Source organism: Watersipora subatra, chromosome 9, assembly GCF_963576615.1.
Source record: "Watersipora subatra chromosome 9, tzWatSuba1.1, whole genome shotgun sequence".
NCBI classification, from domain to species: Eukaryota; Metazoa; Bryozoa; class Gymnolaemata; order Cheilostomatida; family Watersiporidae; genus Watersipora; species Watersipora subatra.
Window position 1 is genome coordinate 42,810,629 of NC_088716.1, and position 27,260 is coordinate 42,837,888.

Below are 27,260 nucleotides of genomic sequence, written 5' to 3' on the forward strand. Positions count from 1 at the left end.
ATTGATTTGAGCAAAAAATGGTTTATATACAGTAACAATTCACAAGTCCAATTAGGAGTTATTAAAAACTGACAGAAACCATACAAGCAAAACTGTTATGAACAGGTTCAACGTGTAAGAACCATTGTTCTAACAGCTCTCGGCAAACCTTAACCTATGCCGTTATCATAAATAGTCGATCAAAAGGCGACTAGATTGACTGCATAAATTGTTCAAACATTTTCTCTACAGAAAGATATGACAGGCATGTTTTTTATCCAACAAAAACTGTGACTCAAGGATCAACACGAGTATCAGAACTTTGCTTTGCTTCTTTAGTAAATGCCGGTTAAAAGATAATCTAGTAAAAAAATCAAATTTTAAATTGAATAGAAACACATGTTTCAAATTTCAGGAAACTTTTCTAGGTCTTCGCATTGCTCTAGCAAATTTCTTTGCTTTTTAAATTCCATGAAGCAGCTTTTAGCAAAACCTTCGTAAAACTAGCCATTTACATTTATTTCGTGTGAACATTGATGTTACAATAAATTTCAAGCATATATCAAAGATCTATACAAAGTTTGAGCATTATGCTTAAAATTTAAAATGCAAAGCTAATATGATTTTCTTCTGCGCTCCGGCTTTGTGGGGGCCTGTGTACTTGGCGCCTATGTCATCAACTAATTGTTCCAGTTTTGAGTGTGTTGAAAACAGTGAGCTTATATTTTGCAAGATTTTGTAAAAAAGTACATCTGCTCTGTTATAGATGTCTATGACTGTATATCTGTATTTGGCCAGACCTCTACTCTGCTACAGGTGTCTCTGATGCTATAATTGTATTTGACAACAACTCTGTTTTGCTGAAGGGATTTAGGACTGTATATCCATATTTGCTGCACTTTTCTGCAGCTGTATATATGTTTTATTTTAGGTGCATGTGACAGTTCCTTTGCCTGACCCGAGTGATCCAGAGTGGGATGCGCTTGTAGATAATGGTGACGACAACACTGATGTAATCAATGTGCCTTCTAAACTTGTATTGCATGATCACCCTACTTCTTTCTTACAAGGTTCAATCTTTGAAGGGACTAACATCAAGCTTGTCAATAATGAGGTATGTACCATTTGATTCTCACTAAAATAGATGCACTACTTTGCAGTGTTCTGTCACAAGCTCTGACCCTTTTTAGATTTTAGTATCGCTTAGGTTATGCATTACCAGTTACATGTGATTAAGTTTGTTTTCCATTAAAAAGCATAATTTTAAAGGTCTGGCTGTGTTTTTAAGTTAATGGAGCAAGACAGGCGCTCTAGTTAGTATCTTTTTTATGTCAAGCAGTGTATGTGTAGAAGGTAGCTTGGTTTGTGTGGGTAATCAAAAAGTAATCAATCATTCAGAAACATGGTTACATGAGTAGGCAATTTTACTTTGCAAGTAATTGTAGCACACCTGCATCTGATCAGTAAATCAGTTCAGTGATAAACATATCATTTTACTGTTTTGGTTATGCAGCCACTACTTACTCTACTATCTAAAATATTCAATTATCTGTTCAACGAGTTTTTACTGCATTGCTTTTTGCCAACAGGCCCTTTTGAAGGACAATGTATAAAATATCCGTTGCGACTATTCACAGCGTCACAACAAACCAAACCATTTGGAGTATGAAATACAATGTATATGTATGTCTATATATTTGTGCGCTAATATCTAAATACATAAATTTAATATGTCTGCATCAAACACATGTAACTGCATATGATGAGACTTTACCATGCTCTGCCAAGCTCTGCTTGTTGTCCTACTTATATACCATTTTTGCTGACATACTCCGGCTCTTTTCCAAAAAGGCTGCTTCAATGGCAGGTCGGTCAATTCAATGCCCACTTGGTAGCCAGTCGATCTATTTAGTTGCTGGCTCGGCGACATATCGGTCTCTCAGGCTCTGCTGGCTCGGTGGGCGGCCTGGCTGTTTTTACCGGTTGGTTGTCGACTGGTTGTACTTCCGAACAAGTCAAGGGTCATTCTGATCTTCTCTGGCCTTGGTCTGGTAGGGACTGTTCAAGTCCCTGGTAGCTCAGAGAAGCAGACCATTTTTTTAGTCTCGACAAGGTCGGCTGGTCCTTGGCCCTGACATAACAATTGTTTTGTATAGCTTAATATTTCTTACAAAATCACTTCGAATTGCTAAGGCAATTAATGGGTGGGTCATCATTCTATCTAACTTTTTCGAAAAGTGTTGCTGAAGGATTTAGATCTATCGTTTGATCATAGATTGGTTTATGTGGATTACCAAAAAACTGTCAATAAAGAATCGATCATATTTCAAACGTGGCGACAGTGACATACAGCTTTAGTTTAATCAAGGGTAATTTCTTTGGCACCCCCTGTATCTCACCAGTAATGCAGGTTGATGACAAACACGCTTGTCTTTAGAATTATATAGCCGACTCTCTATTCTGCTATCTAAAAATTTGATTCTCTGTTCAATGCATTATCAATAATTTATAATAGGAATATGAATGCATTTTAGAAAGAGGTATTTCGCAGATTGAAGTTTTTGAAAAACTTTGTTTGAGGTAGCCTAATATTTCCTACATAAACATATTTAATTACCACCCTAATTATAGGTGTACTGGTATATTTACATGTGTTTTCCTATATCCCGGTATATACATGTACTAGCTGTGTTACCCAGAGTTGCCTGAATAATAACAAGTCTTTGGTTAGAAAATTGATTTTTATTTAACATACAACAACATTTGCCATTCTAACTGTCAAACTATATATCATGAGAAAGGTTTTGATGGATAGCTTCTGATGGAACAGTAACCCTTTTTATATATACACACACTTCTATGCAAAAATTGTCATTATTAATTCAACATATTCAAGATTTTTATTTTGTTTTTTCAGTTCGCAATAATTGTATCATTACCCAATAATCTTTTTTTGTATTCGCAGCAAAACTGACATAATTTAGCTACTACTTGCTAATTATTTCACACTTTTATTTAAACCCCTTTATATAGTTGTTTTAATTTTGTAATGCATTTGACCTGCTCAAAACATTTTTTTCATGATATGATGTTTAAAAGCTGCAGTTGTTTGACAAAGTTTGAAAACCTTAATAGTTATTTTTATTTTCTTTTAAGTTGTTTCAACTACACAAAACACTTCTCTCATAATATGTGGTTTCAAAGTTAGATAAAAAATGTTGCTATATGTTAAATACCCATCAATTTTCTGTGAAAAGACTTTTTTATTACCAGTATCATTGTATTCAAAGTTTTTATGGATAGCTTCTGGTCGAACAATAACCTATTTTATACATACACTTCTATGCCAAAAATTTTATATTAAATTAACAATATTCAGGATTTTTATTTTTGTTTTCTCAGTTCGTATTAATCGTATCATCACCGAATCACATTTCATTGTAATTGTAGCAAAACAGACTTATTTTAGCTATTACTTGCTATTTTACTTTTACATCTAAACCTTTTTATAGTTGTTTTATTTTTTTAATTGGCTTGACCTGCACAAAACATGTTCCTCATGATATGAAGCTTAAAAGTTACAGTTATTTGACAAAGTTTGAAAACCTTCACAATGTTGTTATTTTCTTTTAAATTATTTCAAAAACAACTACACAATCGATCCTGTTGCAAATGTAAAAATGAGATATCGAACTGTCATTGTCTGACTGAACAGAAAAAGAATGCCGAAGCTCTTTCCATAAATGTTTGCATGAGAAGAGTAGGCCTTGACCCTATATATAGTATTTGTACCTTAAAAAAAATTTCTTAACAAGGGCATTGTAACGTGTGGGTGCATTGCTGAAATAGTTAGCGAGCGGTAGTGGTATATCGAATATGATAACGGCATAGATCGAAATTTCTTAATAGGGGCATCGTAACGTGTAGACTTAATGGTAAAATAATAGCTATAGCTAGAAAATCAAAACAGCGAATACAAAAATACACATGTATACAACCAATTCTGAGAAATGTAGATATAAATATTCTGGGATATAGGAATATGAGTTAAACCATGCTGCTCTCTATCATATTGAATAATATTATGGTGCTAGCCGATTGTTTTGAAACATCAGCAATGTAATAATTGATACCACTTATTAGGTGCAACAAAACCACATACACTTACGGAAATCTAGCATTTCCGTTTGCAATGAAAGAATGGGAATTGGTAACCAAATAGAGAGAGAGAATGAAGAGGCTATTCATACTTGAGATAACACAATCGTTTGCATGAAAAGTATTAGACTTTACTGATTTAGCAGTTGAATCTTACAAAAAACTGGAAATAAAAGTTCATTAAAAAACGAAAAAGCATCGTGTTTCATAGAGTAAATAGAGTGCTCGAGTTCCAATTATTGTGTCATTTAGTGAGTGCATGCTGTATACAGTAGATGATAAGAGCAATAGAAAGCCAAGGATTGTATAGCTCATTGGTTAAACACGTGGTTAAAAACTTGTGACTGCAATCTCTGTGAGTTCAAATCTAGCATGTAGCAAGCTTTTAATTCTAAGATTTTAATAGCTACAGTATAATAACTGGACAGACAGACATCCAAAAAGAGGGCAACAAGCTATGAGATTTATATATATGTGACGGCTCGTATCATTTTCAATACAAACGCGGCATTTCATATAGCGCACAATAGGGCTCTCAAAGCGAAACTCGTCCATGCGGCTTAGACTTTTGTGTTTTGAGGTCATGATTTTTTTAGGGCGAATCAAATGTCAGGAATCACTTTCTGATGTGTTTGATCAGTTAGTATGCCTTATTAGACTGTTTTGCAGGCTTTAAAGTGGTTGCTAAGGTTGATAAAAATGGCGATATTTCATTTCTGGTTATTCGGTCTGCGTATCGTTTTTTTTAAGTCTTACCGCGATGTCGATGGAGGTGATTTTTGGAAAGAATTTGAGGAGGTAGATGTAGATTATTTAGATTTACAGTGTAGAGAAGAAAGTGATAGTGATTTTGGAAGCAGTGAGATCGATTTAAATCTTGAGAATGATGGGAATACTCAGCCAATTTTACTGATACCAGTCGTAGTTTAGAGACACTTTCTAAAAAGAATGCAGCTGCTCAGCCCTGCTCAGATGATACAGGTACAGCTCTGCCAACAGATGTAGAGTTTCATCTCAGTGATGATGAATACTTACTGCAAGCAGGTAGGTGTAGTCTAAGAAAAGTATTACATACATGTATTATTATGAGTATTATTTTATTAGGTATTATTTTACTAGAATTCTCTTGTAGTATTATTATCTTCTTCCACAGTTTGGTTTAAATGATTAGCTAGCACTTTCCATTACCAATCTAACCCAATCTAGGTAAGTCAAAAAAATTTAAAACATTTGTTGCTCGTTACAAAACGTAAATGTTATTTTAGTAAAAAACAAACACATACAGCCCGAAATATAATAATAATTACTTGACTATTACAAGGGTCTAAGGCTATAAATGTAGCGTTTTAAGTTTGAACATTGCTGAGTTTTAATCATTAGCAATTGCCAATTGCAAATGCTAATTAAGAATTATAAAAACAATCAAATTTATAAATAAAAATGTAAAATTAAAAATTAAAATAGTAAATGTACAATGTACTTGCAAGCCTATAAAAAACAACAAATGTTCTTTTTGTTTAATTTTTAGGTCCACTACTCTGCCAACCCACAGCAACCTGGGCCACTCTTTTTCAAAACCCTCGGAGGTATGCGCTATTTGGAGTAGTCTGTGACACCTTCCCTGCACAAGTAAATTATCTGATTGATGAGACTGCTTGTACAACAAAAGGAGTCAACGGCGTCGTATCCAATTTTCAGCACTATCTAAAGACCTATGGCCTTGGTGAAGAGAAAGCTTTGTTCCACGCTGACAACTGTTGGTATGCAAGCAGCCACCAATTTTTTGAAGTTTCATGTTTGTATTGAAAATATAGTGATAAAATTATGTACACATATCAAACCCTTTTTTGTGGCCAGAATAAAAACAACGCAGTAATACAGTACATGGCTTGGTGCGTTGCAAACGAGCTGCACAAGGAGATTGAACTGAATTTTCTCGTCGCAGGTCACACGAAGTTCAGCTGTGATTACTGCTTTGGCCTGCTAAAAAGGAATTACAGAACTAACCGAGTTCCTCTCTTTCTGATATAGCTGAGGTATGTTTCTCATTTTGTCAATTAGTGAAATAAGAATTTGCAATTATTGCATGCGCTATCTATACACAAACTATCTGAAGGTTCTTGGTTACTTAATCTGAGTTGAAAGTACAACATAGAGAAATTCGATAATGTTGTACAATAAATGTAATACTAATAGACAGTGTGTGCAGTAATCGTTGTTTTGCTGCAGGCAGTGTCCAAGTGAAAAGCATGCCAATAGCGTGGAGGGTGAAGATATACATCTTATGTCTGCAGAGTCAGCCAGGTCAGGGCAGCCTGAAATCATTCCGCCACCTTGTCTGAGTGTTCAACGTCAGCAATATCTTTTCAAAAAAATCAGAGAGTTATGTGATGAGAGCAAAAGAAATCTTGTGTGCCCAGCGCCCATTCAACAGCTATCACAGCTCAATACGTCTGCTGCAACGACTGCAGAATCCAAAAAGACTACTAAAAAGTCTACTAAGGCTAGCTGTATCTCCCTGATACGAAAATGTAAACGTCAATCATGGACAGGAGCAGCAGTGCTATTAATTTATTTTTTTACTTATATTATATTATTATATTATAATCATGTTATTTTAATAATGTTTTAATCAATTTTAACCTGCTTTAACTTAAACCTAATTTATCTACTAAACAGGTAACATTAATCTCAAATTGTCTCGCCGGGCTCAGAAGCCTTGGATCGTCTACCCAAAAGACGCTAACTCATTCATCTCAGTAAAAGTTCTGTGAGTGCATTGAGTATATATTCTAACACTGATACATTTGCATCAATTTTATGCTCAAAATAATCAATTCAATGTGCAACACATTTTGGTAGTAACTCCTTTACTGTGTAATAATGTGTTCCTTTACAACGACACAATATGTGACCTTGACCTCACTGTTTTATGTATTCGAGTTGATGTGACATCATCGGGACCCATTTCATGTCGTTCGCCATGTTCTCTTCCCTATAGATCTCAATATTCATGAAAATATAATGTCTGTAGCGTGCGGTTGCTATGACATTCCAAAACGTCAACAAATAATACTCTTTAAAATTCAATCCATCAACATTAAAGACGAATTTCTCAGTTTGTGGTGACGACCATATTGACCAACACCTTCTTCGATAAAAACCTGTATCTCAGGTTAGGTTGCTTCGATTTCAATTCCGAAAACAGTTTTGAAAAGCTGAGAAATTTATCTATTACATTGGGCTAAAAAACAATTTTGTGACCTGACCTCGTTTGTATTGAAAATGACACGACCTGTCACATATAAACTATGCATTTGCATCAAAATTATATAATCATATAGTCATTTTAGTAATCCATCGACAAACTTGCAGAACAAAAGAAACAAGTCTACATCTGGTCTTGGTATCAATCCAAGCATGAATATGTTGTTATTGGATAAATTTGTGAAAATTATTATGCAAAAGCTCCTTTAACAGACCACTAATAAGATTACAGATTTTTTTGTGGTTGAAAGTCAACCCATTTATAAAGTGTTTGTATTGTTTTATTCTACATCTAGTGTTCATACTTTCTTATGCTGCACCATGAGTTTTATATCTTAACTTCAACTGAAATTGTGTGCAACACCAAGTCATGTATTAAAGATCATTTAATGTATGTATCATTTAATGATCTTAATGTACTTACATGTACATGTAGTTGCAAAATCATACTTGTGAACTGCTAGTATTGAATACAGATGCATATCCTACCTTTTACTATTTAGCATGCTGTAATACCTGTTTTCACATATCACAACACATCATACAATATCGCAGGGTGAAGTTGTAACTGACTTTGGACAAATTGATTGGAGAGTTGGTGTAAGACTTACTTCACCTGGAAATGGCGAAGTGGTGCTGAAAGGAACTCAAGATGTGCCGCTCATTAAAGGCTGGGCAAACTTTACAGATCTGAGCATAAGTCATTATGGATCAGGTTAGTTGTTCAAATACAATTTAAACTTCACATGCTTTGTGTATCATATGATGACTTTTACCGTAAAACCTTTAACTGAGCATCACCTCTATTAGAACGCCAACTGTATTTAACCACCACTAAGTGAGAAGGGTTGAAAAACAGAGCGCCACCCTTTTTTTGAACGCCGCTTCCATTTGACCGCCACTTTGACATTCTTTGATCTTTATGAACCCATAATAGCAAGAGATCAGTAGAAAATTGTAAATAAAATTGTACTTAAATGAATCATTTACATTAATAACAGCTAGCTATCTCATCGTCCAACTCTAAGGCTTTTAGATTTGTTTTGTTAAAACTTTGAAGCAACATAATATAAATTAATAATAACTCAAACAGACAATAGTAGTTCTTATTTAATGCAGTTTTGGTACTTCGAAGTATGTATGCAAAAACGATTTATATTTATGATGGTATATCAACGGCAGTTTTAGGTTAAATTTGTGCTTAACGCACATCCGGCTAAAAATTTATCATTTCATGAATTTGTGCGAAACGCAAAGCATGAAAGTTTTTCTTTGCTAAAAAAATTGTTTCGATGCTAAGAGCGACTTGCTCAGCAGCGCAGAAGAAGAGCTGAAGTTAGAAGGCATTGTGGAAAGTACTTTTTTGTTTATTGATGCATATTCATTAAGAGATCTTTAACAAGGTGGTGATAAGTTAGCTGATTTATTGCATCCAGAAGGGTTACTGTTACTCCACTAAAAGAGGAATACAAAATATATATGCGACATTCGCTTCACTCGAACTAGGGCTAAATTTATCTTTCCAAAAAATTGACGAGCCATTTGAAAAATACAACGCCAGCCTCTATTTGAATGCTACTTCTATTTGACAGCCACTATTAATATAGAGGAAGGGTTAGAAAATTTAGAAAATGAAATTCAATTTGAGGTTTTATGGTAGTTCCTATAAACTCTGCAATATGTTTTGTTCTATGAGCAATGTTCAACATTGTTAAATAGACCTGTTCACCGCTACGGCAGCTGGGGGAGTCAGCCAGGGACTGACCAAAGTCACCCTGGAACTCTGCTGTATGGCACGATTAAAGATTTGGGAAACCACTGAAAAGGAGCTGGTTCAAATGCATAGTACTGACCGGACCGGTTATCACCATGACCAATACCAGAAAATAGATTTGTATTTAACATATAACAACATTTGCCATTCTAACTTTTAAACTACATATCATGAGAAAAGTGCTTTGTTTAGTTGAAATAAATTAAGCGAGAAAATAAAAACAGCTGTGAAGGTTTTAAAACTTTGTCAAACAACTGTAACTTGCAAACCTCATGTCATAATAAAAATGTTTTGTGCAGGTCAAAAGAATACAAAAAATTAAAACAACTTTAAGAGGGTCTAAATGCAAATGTGAAACAATTAGCAAGTAATAGCTAAATTATGTCTGTTTTGCTATGATTACAATAATAGATGATTCGGTAATGATACAATAAATACGAACTGAAAAAAAAAACAAAATAAAAATCCTGAATATGTTGAATTAATAATAACAATCCTTGCATAGAGGTGTGTGTGTGTATTAAAAAGGTGACTGCTCGACCAGAAGCTATCCATCAAATCTTTGAATAAGATGACACTGGTACCTCTCGATAGCAGTACAAATGTAAACATGAGATATCGTACTGTCTTTGTCTGACAGAACAAGAGAAAATGTCGAGGCTCTTCCTTGGGAGATAATACAATTGTTTGCGTGAAAAGAATTGGCCTTTATAGCGGATATAGCAATTGTACCTTACAAAAAACAAAAATAGAGGTTCAAGAAAACCTGAAAAAGCATTGCGTTTCATAGAGTTAGTAGAATTCATAGAGTTTCAAATGATATGTCTTTTAGCCTGTGTATATGGTATACGGTATATATGTCTTTTAGCCTGTGTATATGGTATACGGGCTATATGTCTTTTAGCGTGTGTATATGGTATACGGGCTATATGACTTTTAGCCTGTGTATATGGTATACGGGCTATATGTCTTTTAGCCTGTGTATATGGTATACGGGCTATATGTCTTTTAGCGTGTGTATATGGTATACGGGCTATATGTCTTTTAGCGTGTGTATATGGTATACGGGCTATATGTCTTTTAGCCTGTGCATATGGTATACGGTATATGATAGCGTCTTTGATCAATACACCTTGTATAGCTCTGTGGTAGAGCGCGTTGGCTTAACAATTGGCGGTCGCAGTCCCCGTGAGTTGAAATCTATCATAATGTGGAATTTTAAATTTCCAGATTTTAATAGCTATAGCTAAACATACAAAGACAGACAAACTTTGAGAAATACATGTATATATTTAGACAAATAGATAGGTAGACAGATAGATAGACACATAGATAGATATACAGGCAGGCAGATAGATAGATAGATAGATAGATAGACACATAGATAGATATACAGGCAGGCAAACAGATAGATAGATAGACAGGCAGGCAAATAGATAGATTAATATCTAGATAGATGGATAGATAGATAGATAGATGGATAAATAGATAGACAGATTAAGATCAATTGACTGCATTTCCCTTTGCTACATAAAAGTATTTTAATGCTATCTTGTAATCTTAAGGTATACTATGGGATCCTATAATATAAAGGTATACTATGTGATCCTATAATATTAAGGTGTGTTATGGGATTCTATAATGTTAAGGTATTGTAAAGGATTCTGTAATATCAGGATACTGTATATTGACATGTTCATATGTGAAGATTTAAATGTAATCTATAGTACCTTATCATATTAAGATATTATTTGTTACCTCATCATGTAATTGTGCTATCTGGTTACTTTTAGATTCAAGTGATCATATGCAATTTAGTCATATCAGTCCACAGAATAATACATCATATTTACATGTTGTCAGCATATCATCCAGCAGAAATCCAAAGCTTTAACAAATGTTTTCTAACCATAAGTTTACTCAATCACAACTTTTAGACAGGTATTGTATTATTCAAGAATCTGTTGGCAAGACTTACTCTGGCAGACCATCAAATATATTCACACACACTTGAAAACTCACTTTAGAATTGGCCAATCAACTCCTATGGCAGGATTGTAAGACAAATGCTAACTTCAAACCACAATCATCTTGTTGTGTCAGTTATGAATGGCAGGCAGTAAGCTAAGATAAGCAGCTATATCTGTGGTTGAAAGTTTTAATTGTTGATATTTACGGTTAATACAACTTTTGGAACGCTAAAGCAGCAAATGCCGTTGGGTCCGATCTTTTGCTGTTAGGGGATTTTAAGGTCAATATTTAGTTATTAAAGGTACCTGTGCAGATTAATTGGACAAAGGTTCTGCGGCATTAGTGTAAAATATCTTCTAAGGACTTCAGCTGAAGGTCAGAAGAAGTTCAAAAATTTATAAAGCTTAAAGATATTTTGAAAGACCCATATGTGTGTAGAAATTTGTAATAGTTTGACTTTGCTTGTCTCTGTACACTTCAAGTATTTTTTGCCATTAATTAGTGTGTTCAGAAAACCAAGTTTTTATCATTGTTTGTATAGAGAAGAGATACATGTAAGCTCATTTAGGCTACTGTTCAGATTTTAACAAAAATCTTGTAGAACAACAATATTCTGAAAATGCAAATGTTGTGTGTGAGAATTTGCTTATAAAATATTTTGCATTTGCAGACTTCGAGCTAGAATATTTCATCAGTTTGCCAGTTGATGCCAGTTATGTGGACGCTGTCAGAGCCTCTTTTGAATTAGTCAAGAAAGAATTCGATGTTTTAATAGAGGTCGAAAGTTTAGTCACTACCAATGAGACAACGGATATTCTGCTCACCTTAGTTGATCAAGGCACGACAACTCCTGTTGGTTTATGGGACGTAAGTTTCTGCTCTATACACAAGTTTGAGAAGTGTGATACCCGTTTCTATTTACTGTGCATTATAAATGTAATTTTCATTAACTTTTGTTAGGGGTCTGAAAGATTACTCATGTATCCGACAATTTAGCAGTGACACCAATTGTAATTACTGAATTTTAGATTTTGCATAGCCACTACCACAATTTTTAAATTGCTTCCTTTCATCTGCCTTGAAATTTCAGTTTTTATATGTGTTTAAAAATACCAATGAACCATTTTGAACAATTATTTTTATCTCAAAGCGGTAGCTGCTATGTTAAGAATTATCTGCAATCACTACAAGCGCATCAAATAAAACACAGCAACCATTTTGCAATAATAGTTATAAAAGATGGAAAAATCATAAAATGTTTGATTGAAACTAACTTCTGGCATGATAACTGCAAATGGCTATCCTGTTCAGAAATATCTCCAGGCAAATAATATGCCACAAAATATTTTACAAAGCTACTCAGCAAGAAAATTATATTAGTAATTATTTCGTTCAACCGAAACTGGTATCTGTTGGTGGTTTGTTGTGAGTGTTTTACAGTAACAGCTGTTAATCTTATGAATATCCTCCATTGTAAAATGGCTAATATGAGTACATTTGTATATGAGCTACATGTTGTTGTTCACTGCAGTGTGGTTCAACAAATTTTCCCAGTTTTGTGAATTTTTACAGGGTTTAGGATTCAGCGCATTTCTCAGTCTCAATCGGAAACTAGACTACAAAGAGGGAGGAGAGCTGACATCACCTTCTTCCATTATATTTAACACATCCAGTGGTGACGTCTCTATACCGATTAGCTTCTCCCAGACAAATGCTTATGTTGTTGATGTAAAAGTTGTTTCATATCCGGATGAGAGTTACGGAACAACTGCCACATCAGACATCATCATAGCCTACCCAGTGAGAACTTTAAACCAAACAATTTAAAATCATATTACCACTAATTTGTCCGCCTTTAGTTTTTGATTATTGAAAAGCTGGTGCTGTAACCTTGCCAACTGTGGCATGGAAATATCAGCAGACAATAGGTTGAGTCTTTCTAATAGTCTGGCAAATGTGCCAGTTGTCAATTTACTTGCTGTCCCAAACCTTTGTTAATATTTAACTGTACTATTCAATTTTCTACGATTAGTCATTTGCATTAAGTTAATTTATCTTAGTTGGTGGTGTCAGATCGTATCTGTAACTGCTATAAAACATTTTGTTATTATTTCCTACAGAACGGTTATGTAGTTCCATATCCTGTCATGGCCAAGAACGTAACTCTAACATTTGCCGGAACTGAGACTGAAGATAATCTAATTTACTTTGAAGTAGCGCTTTACAACGAGCTGCTGCACAACTATGATGCTGTGACCTTTGAATTCTTGAACTGTAGCAACTGTAAGTTTTTCACTATAATGAAGAAGTTTTGCTAAAAACAGCTCTGCTTTTTTCTGAAGCATAAATGCTTTTAGAAATATTTTTATTAAAACAGGGTGTTGTACTATAAAAGCAGCATAACATAAACAACTTAACATATATAAACATGAAGGTAATTAATATAAAACCGACTACCAAATATGACTGAGAAGAAACATAATAGAAATCCGGCTCATTTAAATACCAACATTGGCAGATATTTCTTTAATCTAATGAAACATCACATAGTTATTGTTTGCATAGTTTCATAGTTTTATGTTGGGTGTTGATTATGCAATATTTCATTTCTCTTCAAGACGCTTTCCTTGATGGTTCACATCTACTAGATTGTTAGCCATTTTTAGCAGCTGCCAATGATAAACTATACAATAGTTTTTGTCTAGTTAATTGTAAGAATTGTTTAAACATAGCTACCTTCTAGCTAGTTTGTGAATGAAAAGACTCAGATTTAAGAAAGCTTTAAATTTCTTCTGATTTGTTGCTTTTAGAATTGCTTGGATATTTCATTACATATGTGTACTAGATGAATGCCCAGTGGTGCTTAAGTAATATAAAAGTATTTGCACAGAAAATTTATTTTATCTAACACATACAAAATGTACCATTCTAACTTTTAAATTTCATTTCTTGAGTAAATGTTCAGTTGAAATAAATTAAAAGCAAAAATAAATTAAAAGAAAAAAGACAACTGTAAAGTTGTTTGAAGGTCAAATAATTAGGAAGTAATGACAAGATATTCTGTTTTGCTACAATGATTACAATGAAAAAAGAAGTAAAACAACATAAAAATTGTGAATATGTTGAATTAGTAATAAATAATTAGTATTATTACAAAGAAATATGTGTGTAAAAAATCTTACTGTTGCAGGAACAGTTATTCATTAAAACTTTAAATACGACGATACTGGTTCTTCCCGATACAGGTATTAATACAGGTATTTACGTAAAATTAACATATCAAAATTAAAAACATTGGTGAAGCGCACAAAGCTACTTTGTTGGAATGCAGAGGCAAATCATACTTAGAGTTAACATGTTTACAGTTTTTAGTTTTGCAATTTCTAACGAATGCCCTTTAGATAAACCGGAAATTGATGTTTGAAGTTGCACCATTATAGTCACACATTTGAAATTGAAATGGCACATTTGAAAATTATGAATTAGAAAAGGTAATGATTATAACTTGAAGAAAACTTTTAAACAAAAACGAATGCAACTGGTAATCCATATAAAAAAAAACGTTTTTTTTTTCGTACTCAACAATTTGTGAATGCAAGGTAAGTGGCGAGAAATCTCCATAAGTTAATGTGCTGTGATCATAATCAAGGAAAATGTAGTGTATCTGAAAAAAGTTCTTCTACGCAAATTAAATAAAATAGGAGAGTAAATAAATGTAAATGTGATATAAATAGCAAGTAAGTAAACTACAAAACATGATTTGATAATGATACAATTAATACAGTCTGCGAAAATCAAATAAAAATTGTTTATATTTTTAACATGAGTATCGTAACCTGTAGGCGCAATGTATCAATTAATACGGCATTTTGCATGCACAATCAAGAAAAAGGTATACGATATATGATCAGGGCAATAGAATTCTAAGGGCTGTGTAGCTCAGTGGTTCACTGTCTGGTTAGTAACTCACTGTTGTAACCTCCATGAGTGTAAATTTGGCACGAAGCGTGCTCTTCAATCCAGCATTTTAGTAGCTATAGCTAGACACACCAATTTACAGAATCAAAAAATAACAGACACACAAACTTTGAGATTTATATATTTATAGATGAAATATGAAAAAAATATTGACGATGGTTTTAACATGATATTAGTCGGAATATACTTGTTTAAAAATAATTCCAGAAGAAATTTCAGCCACAAAACAGCTGCAATCTCAAAGTAGGCTTGACTATCAGCAGTGTTAAGTTGCATATTTAAGCTGTCAATTAATGTAAATAATATATTATAATTTAAGTAAGCAGTATATTATAACAAGCAATGTAATGGCAATAGTGTTTGTGTGATTATTTGCACTATTGTGAATTTGCACAAAGGAAAAAATGCCACTTTCTCGCCATAACAATCAACCAGCTTCACAAAACAATTTGTGTTTATGAAAAGAATCAAGTGAAAAAAACTTAGTTTTGATTCAAAATTTATCAGCCGCAAAATTATTGTAAGATATTTTGTGAGCAGTTTTAGGTGAGACTGATCACCTTCACACTTCGATTACAAGTGGAATTTTCATTAACCCTATTTACTGTAAATATAGTTACTTGCATTAGGCACTATTTTTCGTTTTAAAGGTTAAAAATCCAATCTCACATAGAACAAAAATGATGTTTTATCAAAGATGTCCACAAAAATATGCCAACCAGTAAAAAGTCAATACAAATAATGTAGTTATAAAATGTGTCAGTGAATATATTTTCCTGTAGAGTTTAATAGACGCATGACTGTAGTATACAGCATATGAAGCACTCTTGGCAAGCCTGACAGTTGGCTCATTAACTCATCCTTTTGTACCATTTCATGCGCACCCACATACCCTCAGCAAAGTAACATGCAAGTGGTAAGCTCATATGTGTGCAAATGTTGTATCAGTGGTGGGAGCCTTCTAAGAAAAATTTATAATGATAAAACAACAAGTCCTCAATAAAAATATTGATGTATAAAATCAGTTTGTACTGGAGTTGACTAAAATAGGATAGGGATTTGTTTCTTTGAAAATTAGTTCTTTTAACCAACCACAAATGCCTCAAACTATTAGAGCATTGATCTTCATATTTTTTACTAACTTTGCTTTTTCATTCTCTTTATTTTCTATTGTTGTATAGAGTGTCAAGCAAGCTGGCAAGTGTCTGGCTAGTCATTGTACTTTATTTACCAAAGCGTTGACTGTTCGTTATAGCTCTAACCTGCGAGTTCCAGATATCAGGTGACTCTGATGTTGTTGATGAGAGACTTCTGGCCATGTGGGAAGCAGTGAAGGGGCCAATGGAGGTAGTTGTAGATGGCATGAGCTATACTTCACAGCAGGAAATGAGAGTAAATGGAGAGAATTATTATGGAAATGATGGATATCCAGTGGTGAGTAAAATAGTACCTGTCCACATGTGTGTTAATGAGTATAGCAGGAACCAGACGTTCAGTAGTGAATAGTGTAGTAGGTATCAGACTTCCTATTGTGAATAGTGTAGCATGTGATAGTCTTCCAATAATGACTAGCAGTAATAGCTGATGTAGCAGATGCCAGAATTTTAATGGAGAATAGAGGGTCAGATGCCAGTCTTTCATTGACAGTCAAAGCAGCCATTTTTTTCATTCGTGATTATGGCAGCAGATGTCAGCTTTGAGTTGTAAGCAGAGATGGTCACTCAAGTTTACACACTTGCTCAAGCAAGTCTTCTGGTTCAATTCACAAATGAATCGAATCCATTCATAATTTTACTCAGTATTTTACTTACTGCATAATCAAGTTGAGTTGGTACATCCTAGCAGTAAAATTGAATTGAAGCGGCTCTTTATTGTAATCATGGATGAATTGATTTGGTTCTCAATTTGCAATAAGCAAAATAACTTGAGTCAAAGTGCATCAATGCTTCTCTTTATTATCACTATATTCATAGTTATTACTGGGTTGATAAAAAACCCATCATGGCCAGTGATATACTAAGTAAACCAAATTATTTGATTTCAGATGAATCAAAGATGTAAGTGCAGTTCAGCGTTGCCATCCACACACGTTTCCACAAAATCTCCATATGACTGTGTATATTTACTAGCCGATAAAATGTCACCAATTAATACTGTTCTATGGTTTTTCTGGGCAGCGGCGATAAGCTTAGCTACGCTGTTTTGATTGTCATGCAATAAATGTAACATCATCTCATTTAAACATTCGATCTTGTCCTACGCAGTTGACTCTATTTTATTATTCAGTAGTTGTTGGTTAGTTCACTAGTCAAGTTGTTCACAGTTAGGTGGCTTGTGAGTCAGATTTATTCTTTGCTTGATAAGTAGTTTGGTGACTCAAGTAATTTATTCAATATTTATTTATTACCAAAAAACCGACAGTGTCCATTCTAATTCTTTATTATTGTTTTTTAGATGATACACACTACTGCTAGTAGCAGTGTGGCTAGTAGTAGTGCAGCTAGCAGTGATGCCACCTCTTCTTCAAGCACAACAGTGACAGTGGTAAGTAGTTAATCATTTTTTTATATATATAATTCTTATATTCTATGAAAGATGAGTGACTTTAAATGAATGAGAGAGGGCATCATGATTATTAGTATTCTTTCCCAATTTTTTCAATTTTTTGTATCTTCCACTATCTAAACTATTGATTTTTGAAACTATTATCTATGTGTATTCACTTATTATTCTTGAGATTAATTTGCACTGCTCTACTAGTAGTGGTTAATAAATACATAAGTAATAATTATTATAATATCAAAGAATTGTAAAAATATTTTTACGAACGAACAGTTGAACAAATTAATTAAGAAGTTTTTATACAAAAAATGTTAGAATAATGGTTTATATTTTTGTTTAGAACAAAAGCTGAAGACCGGCTAGCTAGTAGAAATTTGCTGCATTGATCGAGAATTATTTTCTATTTGATGTAATTGAACTGAGCCGATTCATTGAAGCTAGGATGACTAAAGAAATGTGGATTGGATTGTAGTGTTGCACTGAAGTGACAAATTGAATTGATTCTTACACTATTTAGGATGCAAAAGAATTATTAATTGAATCGTTAATTTCTTGATGGGAAATTAACTGAATTGATTTATTTTAACACCTTATAGTGTCTCTAGAGTCAAGTAGTGGTATCTAACCTTAAGTGTGGAGTCAGGTACTATATTCTAAATCTTATTTCATGGTTTATGACGAATTCATGAATAATTAACGGATACAGTATATTCTATTTTTACATTATTAAGAAAGTTTAAACCTACTTTTATTTTATTATATGCATTAATTATTTTTGAAAGAGATAGTAAATTCTTAAACTTCTTGTGCTTATTAACAATGGTTTCTTTTGGTTTTGCTTCCTACAATCTATCAAATAGTTGGCGATTTGCCTTGTGGCACTTTGATAGTTTATTTGCATTCAAAGTCACTCTTAAAGCATATATTTAATGATAATATTGGCTTTATATGTTTAGATAGATTAAGTTCTATAATTTTAAGTTAAATTTGTTTAGTTTTTGATTTTTTTAATAATTTTTTATTAATATTTATTACATTTATCTAGCTGTAAAAACATTTGTTGTTTAACTCAAATATAGGGGGTTGTAAAGCTTTCCTATTGATGTGATTATTATTGGTAGAATCCTCATCAAATGAGATTTTTTTAGGAACTGTCAGATCAAAGATTGAAACAACCAACAAGGCAGATGCACATTTTTTCTAGTACCACTGCTAATATTACATTCATAATGAATTCATATTCATCAGCATGAGAAATAATTTTTTACACTGTTGGCTAAGAATTTACTGTTCATTGTTTATTAGATTACATGTACCTTAACTTTTTTATTGAATATTGTAGGAGGCTGCTGATGATGTCATCATTATATACATAATCGTTGGGGTTACTGGTGGTGTTCTTCTTACCATCATTGTCATTACAACTGTCCTCATCCGCCAGAAGAAACGTAAGTCACTAGCATACTTATAAATAATCTCAATTCTTTGCTGGTACGCTAACAGTTTCTTTATGTTTACACATGAATAATCCATGAGCCTCTGTCTTTTCTCTTTCCATTATTTCAATCGGTTGTTTTGTGTTCTTATCAGATATGTCCTACCTTTAAGCACATTGTTGCATTTTTAGAAATACAGAAACTTTTGATAAGATATGTTAAATGGAAGTCTACATTGATTAAAAAATGGATATTAATTGCGGGATACCATTAAAACTCATTGATTTTGAGGCCAGTCCGGCTTCCAGATCAATCATAAAATTTCCGTCTTGCTGCATTATGAGTTTACTTCACTTACTATTTCCATGTTCATCGTTTTCCACGCTGATCTGTAGATATCTGGTGCATAGCCTACATGCAAGCAGATGTTTCCATTAACTTTATATTGGATAGTGTGTGTCTAGAACTCTGGCATGTATGGCTTTAAAGACTTAGCACTTTGTGCTCTTCAGCATGTAAACCTGCTGTCGCATATAAGTACGCACAGCTTGTACAGCTTCCTCGCATTGCTGATAGCATATGCAGTATATGATTTTACTTATTGAAAGGTCCGATACTTGGTATTGAAAACCTATTCCTAACTTTCATTTATTTAATTACATGACTAAATGTCTTTTCTTTTGAGTACTATAGTTTTAAAGCACAATAAATTGATGGGTTTTGGCACTTTTCCGTGGGTTACATGCAAATTTCCACAAATATTTATCTAATGGATGAGTTTTCAGCCTTTCAAGCTGAGCCTGGCCTAAAATATATTACATCCTCTGCTGATATACCGTTCTATAAAATTGGTAGATTGATAAATTAGTAAAACAAAATAGTAAGTTTATAGCTTGATGAATTATCTTTTGATAAGTTATTTAATGATCTGTTGTTAAATTTACGCTTCCATGCTCACTTCTGAAATTGATTTTATGTTTCAACTGCTTTGTGTCCAGATTGTCAGTAAATTTTGAACTTGGCATTACATGAATATTATAAGAAATGAGTTATGTTTTTTAATAAATACATGGATTTTTTGTCTGATTTATTCAACATTTTAAACCAACTTTGTGGTACACTTCTGTGCTACACACAAATTTACATTCCTTTAGAATTTCAAGTCTAGTTTAAAATTCAAAGTTAATTTGAATGTTGGACAAGTCTTCTAAATAAAAACATTTGGTTTATAGCCAAATTAATAAACTTTGGTAAAATTTTCACTTTCTATTGGTTTGCATACATTTTTTTCTATGACCCTGCAACTGGCTAAAATTTTAATATTTTTGTAGTAATTGTGACTATGAAACTTATGTCAGTTGATTTGAGGTGTTTTAAAATATGAATTTCTAGATTTTTGGCACAAAGAAAATGTTTTTTTTGCTAAATTTGTATAGGAAAATAAATTTAATTGCAATTAATTTTTCATCTTACTACTTTTTGCCTAAGTTTACCTTTCAAGCAATGTAACTACAAAGTTTGTAATTTGGTGTTTTTTAAAAATTTTCAAAATAAGGTCGGGCAAAGGTGGGCGATTCTACGAAGTCACCAGAGCTTGAACCAGAGGAGGATTTTGTGACCTACATTGGAGCACCACCAATATCTAGCAAGATGCCAACCATAAGCTCAAAGGAAGAGGAGCTTCTGAGAGCAAATGATAGGCTTAGTGAAGAGCCAGGTAAAAGTTTTTTTGATTTGCTGACATACCAAGATTTCGAACTCGGCACTTCACTGGTTTGATGATGAGAATACAATGAAAAATTTATGTTGTAAACTTCTGGCGTTATGAAGATCGTTTGGCTATGACCAGTTCCAAGTTTTGGAAAAAGACAGCTTTAATAACTTAATCTCAATGTAATTTTCCTTTTAAATGAATAACAAAAACTTGTCTGCCGAAAGTGGTGAACAATTTAGGCCGAGCTTGTTCTTAATCTGGTAAAATGTTAAATTTTTAAGAACCAAAATTCCGGAAACCTGGCTAACACTAGCATAGTGTAGTTTAATATTACGAATTAATCAATTTCTGTTTGCTTATGTTCATACTTTGATTCTTGCCAGAAATTAAATTTTGACCCAAATGTGCTATGAATATTTTGTAGTCAAATGCTGACCTCTTCTCATTTTACCGTTGCCTATGTTCACATGATAGTATTTGTAAGCAAAACTTTGAAAGCTCAGCTGTTTCCAATTTTTAGGCAATTAAACATGTTTTGTTGTTTATTTTTCAAAACATCTTAAACATTTACTAAATACATTTTCAATTGTGAAAAATAGAAATATCGATATAATATCACCTATATCTATAAACTGTAGCATATTATAATTTTAAATGCCTTGTTAGTAATCAAGTTTGTTTTCTTCAATAATCCTAAATAATAATTTTTAAAAGTATCAGGCACACATTTAGCCCGCTAGTCATACATTTTCAGTACCAGAAGGATTTTGGCTAGTCTGACAGGTTGGTTAATAATTTGATTACATAGCAATAAACATATTTTTCTGCAATTAAACTGCATGTCTATATGTGTGCTAATTTATGAAATGTTTAAAAATCATATTATACAAAAACAAAACTGTAATAAAAAAGTTTGTCTGTCTTATAGCAATATTTGAAACCCTTCCTCCAGCCAAGCATCACTACACGCGTCCATGAAAAACTTGATTAAATTATCGCTTGAGTGGTTTGAAAATAAAAGCGTTTTATGGCCATGATCTGAACTAAATCATGTACTAGTTGTAAAATGGAACAAATAGCATGACAACATGGCAAATGAGATGCATAGCCTTTGATAGTGAACACTTTTATAGATGAGTTGTGCTTTACTGCTGCTACTATTTATTTTTGGAATAAACAATATTAAAAGTGTTTAAAAAGCGAGTATGATTGTGTCTTCTTTCTCGGAAAAGAACTATCAGGTTCATGAGCCAAACTACGCATGGTCAGCATCGAACGTGTCACAACTCCAATAATACATAAACAGTTTTAATATTGAACTGGTAAAAGTTACCTAGCATTCTATTTGGTTAGTTTCATGACTAACTTTTATAACCTATATGTGTATTTTATTGGTAGAGGCTTCTACTCCGTCAGTCATTCCAACTGTAATTGTGGTACAGCCTAATCCTAATAATGAACCACTGACAACTCTTCCACGATGGAGATACTAAAAGTTGCCAATTTTGATTTAACTTAATACTATGGACTCCTCAGAGTGAGTTGGAAGTTCCCAGTTTTAACCAATTTGACATATCGATGTGATTCTTGCTCATTGCCGTGGGTGAAAATGATATTGCAGTACATCTAATTTTATCCAATGTGCTTTAATTTTGCGATTACATTTTATACATTCCACGATGTTTTGTTTTTGCAGTGTTTGGTTGTGTCTTGTATTTTTTATTTGCAAAAAGCTTTATTTGCTAAACCCGTTTAAATAAGTTTAAAATCTTTTTTTATTATATTCTTATATTCTGTGTTCTGTTTCATCATATCTTGTTTTACAACCAATACAGCGGTTTGCACCATTTCATTGTATTTTCTATTTCCTTTGAAACTAACATGGCTTGCTAAACAGATCCATGAAGCCAGTTTAACTTAGTAATTTTTTATACTTTACTTGATTGTATAATGTCTCACACTCAAAATAGTGGCTTGCAGAATTTCAACTTTTGTTTCAGAACTGGCAAAGATTTAGCTACTACTAGCTGCAACTAGCTGATCAAGTAAAAAGTCAATAGCCATCCACTGTATGATGCTGCAATTCATTTTTTCCTTGATCAATTTTGTACTATGGTTAGCTCATTAACAGGACAGCTCGTAATAATAACTTTGTTACATAGCGAATTAAATGTGCACAAGATAATGAATTCTGAATATAAGTCAATTAAATAGATACTTGCCAGATTTACCAGGTAGGTATTACATATGGAAATTGAGCCGTTAGATTAGGTCAACATACTAATTTGTGAGCTTTTTCAGGTTATTGAATAGCGATTTTGCTGAGATGCTAATGTTTGTTAGATGTCAAATAAAATAAAGCTTTTAGGATCTTTTAAGGCATCCAGTCTGTTCAGCAAAATTTAACCAAAGCTTTTCGCAACATATAAATGGCTGCTTCTGCATCTTTCTGTCATAAATGTTGAATTCAAAAGGAGGATGTTTGAAAATGACACAACTGATTTATTAAAATCATAAAAACTGTAAACATGGGAACATAAACTTTATTTTTGCATTTATAATACAGAGCTAAGAAATCTTTTGATGATTGTGATCACTGAAAGGACAACATAAGAATTAATATCGTTTAACAGTGTGAACTATTCATTTTTGTTGAAACAAATAATTTTATTTGAAAATTCTATTGTCAGAAGTTGAGCTCAACATGACTCAATATCTATCTAGCACATAGGGTCAAACAGATAAAAAGCCTAGCTTTCCCAAATGATTTACGACTGTCTTACTCTAAACCTTTTGAAACTTGTTAATTATTTGGGCTGACATCACTGCAAAAATTTATGAGCTCACTCTTAAAACGATGTATAGAGAACTAGCATGAAGCCCAGCAATGCTCAGGGTTTCTTGTGTTTTTAACACAAATTGTTCTACAACAAAATTCCATGAACGTGCTTGTTGATGGCAATTGTTTTTAATAAGTGCAAAGAAGGAGTTTTGAGTTTCCATCAGATAAATCCTAGCACATTCATACTCTGAAATCATGCAAGAATTTTAAGCGTCAAAAACAGGGCTCTTATTATAGTAATGATTATTATGCAAACCTAAAAGAAAGTTAGTTTAGTGCGGCTAGTAGGATGCTGGCATAAAAAGTCAAATATTATGCGTTTCAGATCCACAGAAAGTTTTTTTTATAGCACTTTAACGACTGCCTGTATGATTTCCTGTCTGTGATAGTTTCAAGCAAGATCACAAAATCTGACTTTCATAATATGGTAGTCTAGTCACAGCATGGAGGTAGTTTTCTAAAAACAGGATCATCTCAAGTATTGAAGTGGAACCTCTCACACTTGCAAAAATACTTGTATGTAAAACTAGTCTTGATATAAAGCATTCTAGACCGTTTTACATGCATATGAGTTTCAGAAAAGCAGTCAATGCCATTAATATAAATGCAAGTTCTGTAAAAGAAATTATTAAAGTGAGCAGCTCTAACGTTTTAAAAGATGTCTTTGAACCAAATGATGGGTCTGCAGAAAAATTATCACCACATCATTTAGTAGTAGTAAAAAATTTTTTCTTTTAATGTCAAGGAGGCCCTCTAAGCATTTCTATTTTTCTACCTCTAAGGGACCCAAATGGCTCAACATATTTTCAAAAAAGTTGCTAGTCCTACTTTGCTTATATGAAATTGACAGGTTTGTAGGAAATAAAACACCTGGCTGTGGAGTATCGATAAAAGTATTGGGTAGTGCTTGCACTTTGTCGCTTCAGAGTGCAAATTTTGTTTTTCTGATCTTTGTTTGGGTTTGTCACCTATTTGGAATCTTGATATGTCTCAGTTGGGATGGCCCAGGACTAGCTGCTGTCAAAAATAGGCAGGCCAATTCTCTATATTGGTCAGGTTGCCAAGTAGTTCGAGCCAGTCAAGAGTTGTGTTAAACGACCCTTGGGGCAAGCTTTTCTGGCTGGTTGTCCCTAAATGTCAAGACGCTCTTTGTTTAATTTTTCTTGGAGCTTTTTTAACCAAAATTTTTGTCTCTGAGTTCTATAGAGCCTTTAATCGTTGGCAGGGTGGCTTCCATCCTGTATTTGACTCGGTTTTTATCTAATCTTTCTTGCTCTGACCCTTTTTATGTCAGGCCCTCTGCGGGTTTTTATGATAGCTAGGGCTTTTCCTAACTTTTCCGGGCGGCATGATCCAGCTTCACTTGACTATCTTTTTGTATGCAGGATTGCTCCTGTCATTCTATCAGATACATATAGTTAGGCCAGCCTTTACGACTTAGTATGGCCCCAAAAATTTAGCAGTTTTGGAGTGATCTCCTCTTTTCCGCCGCTTCTCCACCATCCACGCTTAGTTCTCCAAAGTGTAGAGGTATGGTTCTTCCTAATCTTTTTGCCTCATCTCTATCTGCTCCTTTATGAGGGTGGCATTCACTTTTCTAATTGCTCGAGAGCTTCCACTACAAATTCAAAGATTGTTTGAGTTTCTGTGGGTAGGGATAGTATCTCTGCTGGTCGGGTAGTCGTAACTCTTGTCTGAGCATTAACACAATAGCTGTTTATCTTATTGCCAAATGAAGTGTGCCCTAGTAAGCCTTCAACAGCTAGTGGGGCAACGTTTCTTACTCCTTTTAGCTTGTGGTGAGCAATTGCACTTGGAGCAAATCGCCTAGTTGTAGCCTTCTAGGACTCCGTTAGCTTAAGGATGATAGAGGTGATGTGTGACTTCTCCACACGCCAGAGCTAGCATTGGTCATTGGTTGACTCTCAAACTGTGCTCTTTGATATTGTAGCTAGAACTCTTTCATCTAATGCGCTGGCCCCCACCCTCGCCTTGGCTTCTGGGAAAGTCAAAATATCTTGCCAATGAGTGAAGTGACTAATTGACATAAATATCCTCTTAAAACCCTTTGGTGTTATTGGCAGTGGCCCTATCAAGTCTCTTGGTATCATCTGTTAAGGGCGTCCAACATACAATCTATGTTTGCTTCCAGCTGCCTTTGTTCCACACTGTTTTGCAGCTTGCCGTATGTCATGGCTCTTAACCAGTTTTTCACTGCCAATCCCGGCCAGTACCATGGGAGACAGGTAAATGTTCTTCGCACTCCAGAGTAGTAGGTCAAAACATCTTTTTGCCTTATGGGGGTTTCTCTCACGATTAGCGGGCAGACTGCACACCATTGCGGCTTGTTGTGGGTTTATGTCAGGGCTCTCAACACTCCGTCCAGTCATATTTAAAAATAAAAGGCTAAATCGTGCGTAGGGACTGCTGGAGCTCCTTTCCTTCCACTCCAACTTGTCCCTGGTTGTCTCTTCTCTCTAAGAGAGCACTTGGTAAATGGTGGCCAAAGGTCTCCGGTCTGTGGCCTACACTCGATTCTTGTTGAAGTTACCTAATGTTTTCACTCGACATGGGTATGTTTATTTCTATGGTGTTGCTTTCAAAGTTTAAACGACAAAAAAGTGAAAAGCTTTGAAGTTGGGCAACGAAAGAATTGATTGTTATTGATATATACGATTAATTATCATCATTAATACAATTTTGTGGACACTTTTCTATTGATCAGTCAACATTATGAGCTCGTAAAGATTAAATAATGTCAAAGCGGCAGTCAAATAGAGGTGGCGTTCAATTAGAGAGTGGTGGTCTATTTTTAAACTCTTCTCTCAGGGTGGCGGTAAATTGGAGGTGGCGTTCAAATAGAGGTAGCGTTCAATTATAGGTTTTACAGTATATACCATCAAACCTCTAATTGAATGTCACCTCTATTTGCACGCCACTTCTATTTGACTGCCACTTTGACTATCTTCAATCTTCATGAACCCATAATATCAAGTAGTCAGTAGAAAGTGTCCACAAAAAAGTATTATTAATGAATCGTTTACATTAAAAACAATCAATTATCTCATTGTCCAACTCTAGAGCTTTTCACTTGTTTTGTTAAAACTTTGAAAGCAACACCATAGACATAATTAAAATATGTCTTACACTAATTATAGTAGTTCCTTAATTAACATATTCTTAACACTTCGAAGAACATGCATATAAAAAGGTTTGCAAGTTTCGGATCAGAGGTTACGCTTGGCGAGCAAACTTTTACGCATTGCATTTGTGTTAAATGCAATGCTTAAAATTTTTGCTCTTCCTAAAAAATGATTGGATGCTATTAGTCACTAATTCAGCAGGGTGAAATAAGAATTGAAGTCAGAAGGTATTGCGGAAAGCATTGGAAAACTAAAATATGTTCGAAAACAACAATCAGAACGCAGCTTTCCGTGCAAACAATGGAAATATTTTTGTTTTAATGTATAGATCAGGATGTTTACCCAATTTATCAATAAAATTACATGTGGACTTGACTATTTTTCAGTGTTGAATTCACATTTCTATTAATTCAGCGTTACACTCACTTGTAGAAGT

At 33.7% G+C, this 27,260-nt stretch overlaps 1 protein-coding gene across 1 annotated transcript in view; it reads left to right on the forward strand.

Moving 5' to 3' along the window:
* LOC137405090 (fibrocystin-L-like) overlaps window positions 1–25,709 on the forward strand; it is a 139,582-nt gene extending 113,873 nt beyond the window's left edge. Inside the window, exons 80-96 of the mRNA XM_068091316.1 lie at window positions 911–1,093; window positions 1,892–2,052; window positions 5,057–5,181; window positions 5,666–5,897; window positions 6,367–6,647; window positions 6,817–6,896; window positions 7,960–8,119; window positions 9,124–9,298; window positions 10,263–10,366; window positions 11,820–12,016; window positions 12,722–12,949; window positions 13,270–13,432; window positions 16,383–16,561; window positions 17,582–17,671; window positions 19,032–19,137; window positions 20,681–20,842; window positions 25,633–25,709. Of these exons, the coding sequence (XP_067947417.1) occupies window positions 911–1,093; window positions 1,892–2,052; window positions 5,057–5,181; window positions 5,666–5,897; window positions 6,367–6,647; window positions 6,817–6,896; window positions 7,960–8,119; window positions 9,124–9,298; window positions 10,263–10,366; window positions 11,820–12,016; window positions 12,722–12,949; window positions 13,270–13,432; window positions 16,383–16,561; window positions 17,582–17,671; window positions 19,032–19,137; window positions 20,681–20,842; window positions 25,633–25,709 (2,703 nt within the window). The remainder of the gene's footprint in view (window positions 1–910; window positions 1,094–1,891; window positions 2,053–5,056; window positions 5,182–5,665; window positions 5,898–6,366; window positions 6,648–6,816; window positions 6,897–7,959; window positions 8,120–9,123; window positions 9,299–10,262; window positions 10,367–11,819; window positions 12,017–12,721; window positions 12,950–13,269; window positions 13,433–16,382; window positions 16,562–17,581; window positions 17,672–19,031; window positions 19,138–20,680; window positions 20,843–25,632) is intronic.
* The last annotated feature ends 1,551 nt before the right edge of the window (window positions 25,710–27,260 follow it).